The sequence below is a fragment of the Pongo pygmaeus genome, chromosome 5 (genome assembly GCF_028885625.2).
Source record: "Pongo pygmaeus isolate AG05252 chromosome 5, NHGRI_mPonPyg2-v2.0_pri, whole genome shotgun sequence".
Lineage (NCBI taxonomy): Eukaryota > Metazoa > Chordata > Mammalia > Primates > Hominidae > Pongo > Pongo pygmaeus.
In genome coordinates this window covers 152,841,337-152,854,744 of record NC_072378.2, presented here as the reverse complement: position 1 = coordinate 152,854,744, position 13,408 = coordinate 152,841,337, and the positions used below count along the sequence as shown (strand labels likewise).

Here is a 13,408-nt window from a genome sequence, read left to right as displayed (position 1 = left end):
CTTGATCTTCTGACTTCGTGATCCGCCCGCCTTGGCCTCCCAAAGTGCTGGGATTACAGGTGTAAGCCACCATGCCCGGCCTGATTAATGGAATTTAAAATATAGCATGTGTAGGCAGGGCGCAGTGGCTCACGCCTGTAGTCCCAGCACTTTGGGAGGCCGAGGCGGGTGGATCACAAGGTCAGGAGATCGAGACCATCTTGGCTAACACAGTGAAACCCCGTCTCTACCAAAAGTACAAAATAATTAGCCAAGGGTGGTGGCGGGCACCTGTAGTCCCAGCTACTTGGGAGGCTGAGGCAGGAGAATGGCATGAACACAGGAGGCGGAGCTTGCAGTGAGCCGAGATCGGGCCACTGCACTCCAGCTTGGGTGACAGAGGGAGACTCTGTCTCAAAAAAAAAAAAAAAAAAAAAAAAAAAAATAGCATGTGTATGAGACAAGGGAAGTGCTTAACTTATCGATAAGAGAAATAATTAAGTTTTAATATTTAGACCAAGTCAGGAAATATTGTCCTTTTATTTCATTGTGATTTTCTGATTTTTAATCTCACGGAAGGTGGTTACTGTGCTTATTCTTCTCCCCTGCTCTGAATGTCTTGCTCAGTTTGATAAAGTGTTGCTTCCCTCCCTGCCTAGAGCTTTGGCTCCAGAAAAGACACACTCAGGGGATCTCTCTCAGTTTCACCTTTGAGCCTCCCCCAGTGTCTTGTGTCCCCCCAGCCGCTGACTCTTGAGTTGATAGCTATTTCCATGTTTCTGCATATTGGCCTGGGTTTAACTGTCCCTTTGCTTCCTGAGGCTGCCCTTCAGACCTGGACTCAGTGTCGTTAAGCCCTGGGCAGCTTGCTCACTCCCAAGCAAGCTTCTTCCTGATCTCTTGACCCCTTGCTTATTGGAGTGGATGGAGCAGACACAATGACATTTTAGACTCCTAAGGATTCTCAATGTGGATTTATTGTCCTTTCAAATCCCTTTCAGCCAACTCGAAGGAGCTCTCTCCAAATGGACAAGTTATCAGGATGACGTTCGACAGTTCTCCGGTTGGATGGACAGTATGGAAGCCAACCTAAATGAATCGGAAAGGCAGCATGCGGAGCTGCGGGATAAAATAACTATGCTCGGAAAAGCCAAGGTGAGAGCTGGATTTCAGATTCCATTTGTTTTCTCACAGGCTTCTTTAGAATGCCACAGTCAGACAAAAATGGGATTACGTGTATGCTAGAACAGTGCACATAAGCAAATTATGTTTGGGGCTTGTAGTGTAATTTCTAAAGGCTTCTTAAACTGGACTTTCATTTGTGATTATTTTATTAGTGAGTGAAAATTTTCCCTTCCAGGAAAACCATGTAGATCCATGTTTTATGATACAAACCATTTAAAATGTAGCACCATGAAATATCTTTTAATGTCTTCAGCCTGCTCATCATTAAGAAGTCTTTCTTTTTTTATCACATCCTTTTGTGTTATTTTTTGTGCATTCGTCATAATGCTTATATTAGTACAGTACTACATGGAAAGATTTTTTAAGTAAATAATGGCATGTTCTTAAAACTTATTGACAGTAGTAGTCAAACATGAAGTTTTACAGTCCTTTGGTTTACAGCTGCAGCCTCACTCCAGGGCATGAACATTGGGCAGCCTGTTCCATCACCCCCTTCCCATTGTCCTAAACAGCACTTATGATCTTCTACACAGAAATCCTTTAACCTCTCACATTCTCTATTTCTGCTCATTTGTATCACCTCACCCTGAATATATTACATTGGAAACCTCATTATTCTCAGTGCCTTCTTCCTCATTGCCACTTTGCATCTGGCACTAGGTCCTACTGATCCATCCTCTTCACCTGAACTGGAACAGACTCTTAATTTTTCACCTTGTTTCTTGCCTCCATCTATTGTTATCTCCTGTAAAGATGAATGTCTCACTTCCTGCCTGAGGTCCTGTGTTGGCTTCCCATTGTCTATAGTATAAGCTCAATCTCCCTCGCCTGGTTTGTGAGAATGGAAATAAGTTCCTCTGCCATGCTCCTTTCCTTCACGCTCCCAGCCTCCTCCCTTGGGCTCTCCAGCCTTGCTGAATCTCACACTATCTCCTGAACATGCCACAATCTTCACAATTCTGTGTCTTTGCATAATCTCTTCCCTTTTTACAGAAGGTCCTTGCTCTGTCTCTGCCCCTGGCAACCTCCTACTTATCTTTCTGAATGAATTTTGAAGTCATTTTAGCTATGCTACACCACCAGTGCTCAGGCTTGATTCATTGTTCTGTTCTCTCATAGCCCTTGGTTCAAAGCTCTTTATCAATTTCATGTATATTTGCATGTCCCTCTCCTTCAGTGAATAGAGATGCTTAATTTTCTTTATATCCTCAACACTTGGCTCTCTGTCTGACACAGAACACACGCTGAATAAAAGTTATTTAAATGACTAAATGATCTTGCGTGACCTATGCCAAGGTACTTAATGTTTCTGGGTCTCATTTATGCATCCATGAAATAATATAATTATCTGCTTCATAAATACCTGCATGTATTATCTGTTATAATAATTAATTGCTTAATTAATTGGATTGTTCATCTATTCAATCAACATTTATTGAGAAATTGCTACATGTAGGCATTGTGCCCGATTCTAGCAGCAAAAACAGTCAAGCATACGTTAGTGGGGATGCATGCACTCAGTAATAAGTGTACAAATAAATAATTATAACTGCTGAGTACTATGAAGAAAAAAAAAAGTAGTGTGGTGTGAGAGAGAATCATTTTGAAAAGGCTTATACAGCTTGTTTGAGGCCAAGGGAAAGGGACAGGAAAGGTCTCTCTGAAACAGCAGACATATAGTCCATGCACTAAAGAATTTAAGCCAGAGAAATCAGCCTGGGGAGGAGTTGAGGAACCAGCATTCTAGATAGAATAAACAGCAGGTCCTGGGGTTCTGTGGAGGGAAAGATCCTAGTGCAATGGGGAGCTGCGAGGAAACAGGCAGGTGTTGTTGCAGCAGAGAGTAGGCAGGGAGGGGCTGCAAGGGGAGTTTGATGGAGAGACAGAGCCTGATCCTCCATCGCCATGTCAGCTGCTCTGAGGATTTTTCACTTGATCCCAGCAGCATTGGGAAGATAATCCAGGTTTTAAGCTGAGAAGCGACATGATTCAACTTTTAATTACAAGACATTATATCACTTAGACTGCTGTGTGGAACATGAAATAAGGGACAGGGAAAGAACTGGTGGCCAGGAATCTGCCTGGGATACTACTGCAAAGCCCAAGTGAAAGAGGAGGGCAGCCTGGGCTGGGGAGTTTGCAGGAGATGTGGGGACAGATGTCGAAGTATCATAGGAGGTAGAGCTAACTGGATTTCCTAATGGTTAAGAGGACGGAGAGCTAGAGAGGATGCTGGAACAATTCCCATGTTCTGGGTTGACCGTCTGGGTGGGAGGTCATGGCATTTGCTGTTTGAAAAGAGATAGAAAGAGAAGGGGGCTTCATGGGGGGCTGGGGTAGAATAGGGATGGAGTGAACATCAGGGGTCCATTTCTGGACATAATCAGTTTGAAATGTTAAGAGTAGAAATATAAAGTAGTTAATTGGTGATTCATATCTTAGAGAAAGTTCTGGCCCAGACATAAAATACACACACACACACACACACACACACACACACACACACACACACATCCATACATTCACACACATATCTGTGTCAAATAGATAAAATGATGGAGGGATGGACGAATAGATAACTTGAGGTCACTTGTCAACTGTACAATTAAAATATCTTGATTTTAGCAGTATCATTGATGTGATGGTGCATGAGTAACCACTTTATTTTTCTTAAATGCTCTCTAGTTATTAAATGAAGAAGTGCTGAGTTACAGCAGCTTGCTGGAGACCATTGAAGTCAAAGGGGCTGGCATGACAGAACACTATGTCACCCAGCTAGAACTCCAGGATCTACAGGAACGATACAGAGCCATCCAAGAGAGGGCCAAGGTATGGCAATTACTTTCCTTGTAGACTCACCAAAAGGGGAGTGTTTGGAGTTGTGCTCCTTTAAAGACTCATTTATGTTCAAGAATGACAGGCTTGGGAAAACAGAACAAAAGCAAAATGAAATTTTAATATTTTAAAGGAATTACTGGCAAAACCAAAAACCTTCAAATATTGTTAGTATTATGAAAACTATGAAAGTAAGATAATTTTCAACTAAAAATTCCTAGAAATGTACCAACTTAAAAAAAATTCTGGACAGCTTCAATTGAAGACTCATAAATGCCTTATTATGTCTGATGATGAGAGTTTTCTAAGGTGGGAAATAATCACTGATAGTATTAATGATTCTTCATTTAGTCCTCACAAAGAAAATAAATATGCCTTTTCAGAGCGCATTCTACTGTGGAAAATTTAATCCACAGTAAATCCAAATCCTCATTTAAGGCACAATATAAGAATTTCAATTTTCTTCATTAACAAAAGTGAATTTTTATGAAATTAGTAAAGTGAATTCATTTCTTAGCCTGTCTGTTACATTTTATAAGGTGTTCAGAGATCATGTAGTTAATTCAACAAAATAATTAATAACCCTTTTATTCCTGAAATATTAGGTTTTTATATTTTTACATAAATCTTGAAGATTCATGATTCTAGGAAATAACTCATATTCCAATGTCTCAATAATTGTACTTTTCTAAAATTACAAAAGTGAATTACAGCACATTGATGCTTTATAAAGTAATGTGTTCTTGTCTTCATTATTTTAAATGCTAATTATAGGAAGCTGTAACCAAGTCTGAAAAACTTGTCCGCCTGCACCAAGAGTATCAGAGAGACCTAAAGGCATTTGAAGTTTGGTTGGGGCAAGAACAAGAAAAACTCGACCAGTATTCAGTTCTTGAAGGTGATGCCCACACTCATGAGACAACATTGCGTGATCTTCAGGTAAAGCCTCCTTTACCCTAAAACAAAGGAATCTTCATTCTGAATATGGAATTATTATTTTAAGCAATACGAAGTTAATAGAAACCTTGAGTCCAGTGGCTAGCTGACACACATTAAGTGCAATCCCCATAAGGTTTGATCAAGAACATTCTGAGACCTCAGTAGCATGTGCTAGTTGACATCATTTTGTAGGCAATTTAGATAGGACAGGACTAGCACTTGGGGAACTCATAGACCTTCTAGGGTGGCCCTGACAAGAATGGCTGAAGATCTAATTGATGGGATTGTCTGGCTTACCTGCCTGTTTCTCCCTAAGGGATCAAATCAGATGTGGGGGACAGCAGCAGGTGTCATTAGAAGGTGACACAAAGTCAAACTAGTGGCAATATCTTGAGCCATGTAATTTTAAGCAAAACCTGCCACATTGCTGATGGTACAGGTTTGGGCTCAGAGTTCTAGAAGAAGGAATTAGAGAAGTAAAAAAAAGTAAGTGTTGGTGCCCAGGCCAGCAGGCCATAATTCACGGTGAGATGCCAGACATGGTGGAGAAAGTGGTCACAACCTGTATACTTATTTACTCATTCAGTATTTACTGGATACTTAATACAATACAGATACTTTGCTAGCTACTTCAGGTAAAGATGATTAAGATATGATTTCTATCTTCAAGGAACTTGAAATCTGATGAGGAACACAAACCCATAGAAAGATGATTACAAATAATATGGGGAGGACATTAATAGACTAATATAAGGGGTCTTATGGTAGCATCAAAGAAGGGCCCATAATCTTACCTGAAGGAATAGGTAGGAATCAAGGAAGTTCACCAAGAAGGGGCCACCATGTACAAAACAAACAGCAGAAGATGGAGAAAGGCCAATGAGACCACTTTATGTCCCACCAGCGATGTGTTGGAACTTACAAATGAGCCATCAGCCCTGATCAGAATTGGTTCAGGATTGGGTAAGTTTTACCTACAGCTTGGACAAGGTGGAAAAATCAGGGACCATCATGATTATCAGTCACATATAATATTTCTGGCTTTTTCTACTAGGTCTTGGAAATTGTATAATGGCAAGAGAATGGGGTTGGGATTAGGAAGTTGGGATTCTAATCCTTGGTGGGACCCAACACTAGGTGACTTCAGGCAAGAGACAACTTCTCTGACCCAGTTTCATCCACAGAGTTGTAAGGATTAACCGAAATGGAAGAAAATCTTATTTAAATATATGTTCTACTCATGAAATAAGTAAATACTAAAAGTTAGAAGGGTCACAATTTCCTTAGCTTACTTAAGGGTCTCATCCATCCTGCCTCCAAAGAGTAGGATCCACAGGTTTAGCTGTTGTAATTTATTTGACTAGAATTGACTATTTTCTTTAAATAACCCTTCTTAGTTCTACACTACCAACATCACTGGTAAGCAAATGCTGAGCTCCCTGTGCTTTTGTGTAGAACTAAGTCAATAGTTACCCGTCACCAGCAGATGTTGCTGTTGCTCTGGTCAAAAGAAAATATTTCACTTAAGCTGGTATTCATGTGGTACAAACCTAACCTCCCCCTGATTTCACCATGCATTAATTCTTACATTTTCTATCGTGAGCTACCACAAAGGTTAAAAAAGAAGGAAGATGCTAGTGGCAGAAAGCAGTGGTGGAGAATTGTGATGCTGCAACCACAAAGCAGAATTTCTTCAGGATCCTGATGTTCTGTAGCATGTACATGGTATAGGGATTGGCCAGTAGTGTGGAACATATCCAGAAATTATTTTGTATAACCTGACGGCCTAGTTTGGGTCATAGAACATGTATATAGTTTATATATTTTTAATATAATATCTTTAAAATATTAATATATTTTAATATATACACACATTTATATTACTTATAGATTTTATAAATTTAACAATTATATATATATTTATTTAAATATTGAACCATGTTTTTCCTTCAGAATACAGACTTGAAATTTGGGATATATGAGAATTTATTTAATAGAATATTAACTTGGATAATAGATAAAGTGGTTATTTATGAACTATGGAAAAGATGTTGAGAAGATTAATAAATTAGTCAACTACTGTCCAGGGCCACAGTGTCTGTATTTTTAAATAAAATATTATTGGAATGCAGACACACCCATTTATTTATGTATCGTCTGTGTTTTTTTTCATACTACAATGGCAGAGTTAAGTCATTGCAACAGAGACCTATGGCCCACAAGGTCCAAATTATTTACTATCAGGCCTTTCATAGAAAAAGTTTGCCAACCTTGAATTAGGAAAATGATTATAAAAAATTATCTTGAAAAAAAGTCTAAGAATTTTAGAATAAAGTTTATGTATTTGTTGCCAATTTGATTAATATTTTACCATGTATATCTATAGTTCTTCTCTTTCCATGTGCATATGTCTTTACATTATACCATGCTTGAAGTGACATCATATTTGAAGAAAAATTTTCTATTAGTTGAAACCATATGAGAATGTTATTTTTGTAAGAAAAATATTTTAGCAATCTTAAATGGTTTTTAAAATATAGTATTGAGAAATACTATGTTTTAACTACATATACTGATATTTTTAACATTGTTGATGGGATTTGACTTGATTTATTTTACTTTAGGTGATCAGATCAAGTGACAGTATAGATTTATGTTTATCACCAGAAATATAAGTGTGCCATGTTGTTTTACCAACATCTTTAAGGATATAAGATTCTTTTTAACCTATAAAAAATATCATATGCTCTTCAAAACTTGATTTATACTAAATTTGTAGGGTAAATCTTTGGGGCTTAGGCTTTGGTGGAGGAAATTTATTTGCAACTCAGAGCTCCTGGCGGGCAGGTGTGATGAACCAATTTCCCAAGTTTGTGTGCCCTGCACTCTCCAGGTTCAAATTTTCTTGGCCACCACAATGCCTAGAGTACAGCTTTGGCAAAAGATTCCTCCTTAGCAAGCAGAGGTTTCATTGTTTCTTTCTCAGTCACAAATGTAGCACTGAGCTATTCAATGTCAAAGCAAGAAGCTTAAGGCACTTTAAGCAGATTATGAGCTATGATAAGCCTAGGTCATTCTTTTAAACAATAGCCCTTTTTTCACAAGTGTTTTTGCCTGTAAACTAAAAAGTCAAATTTCGGAAACTGTTGATTGAGAAAAATATTGGGGTGGGTGTGTGTGTGTGTTGATTATTTTAATTGAAAAAATTTTAGGAATCCTTCTGACTTTGGAGAAAATATGGTTAGGGACATATTTTTGTATAGGGCATAATAAAATCATTTTTTTCTAATGAGAAGTTCAAGCGGGCACAGTTGGCTTGGGCGAGACGCTAACCCATGCAAGTGTGAAATATGATTGAGAGTGACAGCCATACTTTTTTCTCTGCAGGAGCTACAGGTACACTGTGCAGAGGGGCAGGCCCTGTTGAACTCAGTGCTGCACACCAGAGAGGATGTGATCCCATCAGGTATCCCACAGGCAGAGGACCGGGCTTTAGAGTCTCTCCGGCAAGACTGGCAGGCTTACCAGCACAGGCTGTCCGAGACCCGAACTCAGTTCAATAACGTGGTGAACAAATTGAGGCTAATGGAGCAAAAGTTTCAGCAAGTAGACGAATGGCTCAAAACAGCAGAGGAGAAAGTTAGTCCCAGGACCAGACGTCAGTCTAACAGGGCAACCAAGGAGATACAATTACATCAGATGAAGGTACATCTCATGTAGATTCCTGATCTTTGTCAAAGCTACAGTTACCTTGCATAGTTTGTTTCATTAAAATATTTAGTAACTTTTGTCCAAAGCTTAGGCTTTGCAAAATCTTTTTGATTACCTAGAAAGTTAAAATAAATTACAATGGAGCGTTCCTCTTACAGCAATTATATCATAAATTAGTCTTTGATACAAGGTAGTTTAATGTAACTATTTTATATTTTCTTTCCACCCTATTACCTTGTTTTGTGAAGGTACATGAATGCTTGTATTACAATAATTTAAGTTTATGGTTCTGATATGAAATTGCTCCAATATAGTTTATTGAAATAGTACTTAAGAATTAGTTTTATTCTAAGTTTTATGCAATTTTAGTGCACACATCTAAAATAATGCTCGAGCCTTAGGAATTTATTTTCATTATCCACCCATTTTAAAATTGATCTAAGTACAATAGGAGGTCTAAAAAATCATGCCACTTTGTTTTCATGTTTATTTATTTTATTTAATTTTTTTGGAGACAGAGTCTCGCTCTGTTGCCCAGGCTGGAGTGCAGTGGCGCGGTCTCAGCTCACTGTAACCTCTGTCGCCTGGGTTCAAGCGATTCTCCTGCCTCAGCCTCCCAGGCAGCTGGGACTACAGGCATGAGCCACCGCACCTGGCCTGTTTTCATTTTTAATTTTTGAATTGAAGTGTAATAGATACAGAAAACTATCCAACTCAGTGTACAGTTGACATCACATTGTTGTAATATAATATTTATGAAGATAACATATGGCATTTTCAAAATTATATCTCAAAATAAACATCTTCTAAACATACACTGAAACCATTTCCTATAAGAAGATATACATTTGTCTTATTCGAATGGCTAAGATTGAATCTTTCCCTTCGATACTTTGTCATTTCAGAAGTGGCACGAAGAAGTAACTGCGTACAGAGATGAAGTTGAGGAAGTGGGAGCTAGAGCTCAGGAGATACTGGACGAGAGCCACGTGAACAGCGGAATGGGTTGCCAGGCCACCCAGCTGACTTCCAGATACCAGGCCCTGCTTCTCCAAGTGCTAGTGAGTGGGTCACCAGGCGCTCAGCATAGACCAGCAAACTTCGCCGGCTAAAATAGCCTTCCTTTCACTAACATCCAGTGATGATACATATTCATCAACAAAGGCCCTGGCACAGACCTTTACTTCACCATTCAATTTTCTCTTTTCTTTCACAGGAACAAATAAAATTCCTGGAGGAAGAGATTCAGAGTTTGGAGGAATCAGAATCATCCCTCAGTTCCTATTCTGATTGGTATGGCTCTACGCATAAAAACTTCAAGAACGTGGCTACCAAGATTGACAAAGTAGATACAGCAATGATGGGAAAGAAATTGAAGACGTTGGAGGTAGGCACGCATACTTCAGATTTGTATCCAACCTTTCCGTTCACCGAGCTGCCCCATTCTCCTGCATAGATACTGGAAACACAGGTGATCATCCCAACCATTATGATTGGTGATCCTGAGCTCATCATTTTACTTGAAATACTAAGTTGGCTGTTTAAGGCCAAAAGCTGGCTTTCACTTATTTATGATGTGTTGTTATCAGAATGACTTACACATGGACACCCATGAAAGTCTTCACTGAATTCCAGTGTGACACTTCAACATTAAGAGAAAACTCTCTCTCTCAAATTAACGGCCCAGTGCTTGTACAGAGTTTAAACTCAGGTCTTTAGAAGGAGATTGCTAAGGATGAGAGAAACATCAAGTTCTTTTTCAAGTCTCTGATTTGGAAATGATATATTGATCAAGACTTTTAGAACCTATATTGAAGTAAAGAAGCCAGAGTTCCTGATTCCTGGCAGGTCAAATCTGGTTATGAACGTCAACAACTTATTTTAAAGGGAAATAGGTGGACTTAAAAACAGGCCTTGAGAAACCTTTCTTTAAAAGGAAAAGAAATGGCCAGGCACAGTGGCTCACACCTGTAATCCCAGCACTTTGGGAGGTTGAGGTGGGTGGATTGCTTGAGGTCAGAAGTTCAAGACCAGCCTGACCAACATGGTGAAACCCTGTCTCTACTAAAAAATACAAAAATTAGCTGGGCATGGTGGCACACACCTGTAGTCCCAGCTACTTTGGAGGCTGAGGCAGGAGAATCGCTGGAACCCAGGAGGCGGAAGTTGCAGTGAGCCAAGATCGTGCCACTGCACTCTAGCCTGGGTGACAAAGTGAAACTCCATCTCAAAAAAAAAAAAAAAAAATAGAAATAAGACTACCTTTGCTTCCTACTCACTCTCTTTTTCAGGTTTTGCTCAAAGACATGGAGAAAGGTCACAGTTTGCTGAAATCAGCCCGGGAGAAAGGAGAGAGGGCTGTTAAATACTTGGAGGAAGGCGAGGCAGAGAGGTTAAGAAAGGAGATTCATGATCACATGGAGCAGTTGAAGGAACTGACCAGCACTGTCCGGAAAGAACACATGACGCTGGAAAAAGGTCTTCATTTAGCAAAGGAATTCTCAGATAAATGCAAAGCACTGACACAGTGGATAGCAGAATACCAGGAAGTCCTACATGTTCCTGAAGAACCTAAAATGGAATTATATGAGAAAAAAGCTCAGTTATCTAAATACAAGGTAGTGTGTTTACTCACTGACAGATGCATGCGGAGGTTACGCAGAGACCAAATGGGAGGGAGGGGATTCTTGCGGGGTATCACCCGTAACAGCTGCTGGAATGCATCCCACACATGTCTGTTCTGCAGCTGACCAGTGATGCCATGACCTATGGAGATTTATGGGGTTAAATCCACTACCTCAGAGTTATTTTTCCATTCAGAGATCTGATACTCAAAGATTGTATCAATATATTTATTGATTGTATGTATCTGTCAATCAATGAAGATCTTTTCTGATGTGTGAGCCAGGTATTTGGATGCTCCAGGTAAAATCTTGCTGGCATTAGGATCCCATATCTTTCCCATATTGAGGCTTCCCTTCGTCTTCTGGTACCTAAGGCTAGAAACTGACCTATGGTAAATTGAAAATGACATATCATATTTATAAGAAAATAAGTTCTAGTTAACAAACTCGAGCTAAGTACCTTAGAAACTGATTTTTGAAAGAATAAATAGTGATGTGGCTATAGCTGTACATGACGTAGACACAGGTACTTCACCCACTCAAATTTTTGAAGCAATTATGCAAGCTTATATGTGGAATAATTTGTGTTATAAATTTGATCTGGATGATTGAGTGATACCTTTTAAGAATTACAGTGTGCTGGCTTACCCCAAAGCTTTCCCTGTTGGAAGCTTTTGTGATGGCCTCTTCCAGCCAATGTCTATTTCTATCCTTGGCTTCTCTGCCATGCCCGACAACTTATCTTTGAAGAGGCCACATAAGAATCACAACCTCTTCCTCCTGGCCACTGAGTTCTTGATAGATTTAAATAGTGCTTTTAGCCTGTCTCAGCAAGGTCACAACTGGAATTGTTCTTGCTAACTCCATAAGTAGCTCAAACTGGAACTAACTTCATGAACTCAAAATCAAAAGATAGTGGCCTTTTTATGTTGAGATTTTTTTTCTCTGATGAAAGGAATAAGGTAGAAGCCAGAAATATGAGCTATATTAAATTTAGCCAAATATAACTATTTCCCATCCTTTTATCTCCACATAGGAGGGGCCATTTGATGTGTGACTCTGCTGTTGTATTTAGAAACTGTGTTCCTCTTAATAAATCACTCTCTCTTTAATGTTTTGCACCTATTGATTCATAAATATGAACAATCTTTCTTTGAGGTGGATCATCTCTTGCATGCCACAGGAATATGTGTGTATTCATCTTGTCCACAGAGATGAGCAGGCTCATTTTTTTTTCTTTGTAATTCAAGTCACTTCAACAAACGGTGCTGTCCCATGAACCATCAGTAAAGTCAGTCAGAGAGAAGGGTGAAGCTCTTTTGGAACTGGTGCAGGATGTCACTTTAAAGGACAAAATAGATCAACTTCAAAGTGATTACCAGGACCTGTGCAGCATAGGAAAGGTAAGGAGAGATGAAAGACTCCATAAAAGGGTTTATTTTCCAAAATGTGGGCCCTGACTCCTTTCTCTCTGTCACGTAATTTTAAGGCCTGGTACGGGTTAGTATTTTTTTTTTATTCAGATGGATATTTAATTGGCATAATGACTATGTTTTTTTCCATTCCTGGTAGTTTTCTGATATAAGTGGCTCTAATTACCCTGTGAGTTGCACTGGGTACAAAAAAGTAATACAAAACAGTTTTGAGTAGGTTTTTCACTTGGAAGCCACCTCTGATGGGCACCTGGTTTTGCAGGAGCATGTCTTCAGTCTGGAGGCGAAAGTCAAAGACCATGAAGACTACAACAGTGAGCTCCAAGAGGTCGAAAAGTGGCTGCTGCAGATGTCCGGCAGACTGGTGGCACCTGACCTCCTGGAGACGAGCAGCCTGGAGACAATCACCCAGCAACTGGCCCACCACAAGGTACCCCTGACCTTTAAAGGGCTGCCTTTGGGATGGCTTCACCAGTGTGTGTACACGTGTGTCTGTGCATGTGTGTGCACGTGTGGGGGGGCACACACAGGTGTATCTCTGGTTTATAATGATTGTACTGAGAGAATCAGGTCTGTATTAGTCCGTTTTCACATGGCTGACAAAGACATACCTGAGACTGGGCAATTTACAAAAGAAAGACGTTTGTTGGACTTACAGTTCCTTGTGGCTGGGGAGGCCTCACAATTGTGGTGGAAGGTAAA

General features: G+C 39.6%; 1 protein-coding gene across 2 annotated transcripts in view; it reads left to right on the top strand.

The window, feature by feature from the left end:
- Window positions 1-13,408, top strand: part of SYNE1 (spectrin repeat containing nuclear envelope protein 1) — a 525,017-nt gene that overhangs the window by 282,785 nt on the left and 228,824 nt on the right. For both annotated transcript variants that reach the window (XM_054490749.2, XM_054490748.2), the window contains exons 64-72: window positions 981-1,134; window positions 3,850-3,993; window positions 4,774-4,938; window positions 8,326-8,643; window positions 9,555-9,710; window positions 9,866-10,036; window positions 10,941-11,267; window positions 12,524-12,676; window positions 12,969-13,136. In XM_054490749.2, the coding sequence (XP_054346724.2) occupies window positions 981-1,134; window positions 3,850-3,993; window positions 4,774-4,938; window positions 8,326-8,643; window positions 9,555-9,710; window positions 9,866-10,036; window positions 10,941-11,267; window positions 12,524-12,676; window positions 12,969-13,136 (1,756 nt within the window). The remainder of the gene's footprint in view (window positions 1-980; window positions 1,135-3,849; window positions 3,994-4,773; window positions 4,939-8,325; window positions 8,644-9,554; window positions 9,711-9,865; window positions 10,037-10,940; window positions 11,268-12,523; window positions 12,677-12,968; window positions 13,137-13,408) is intronic.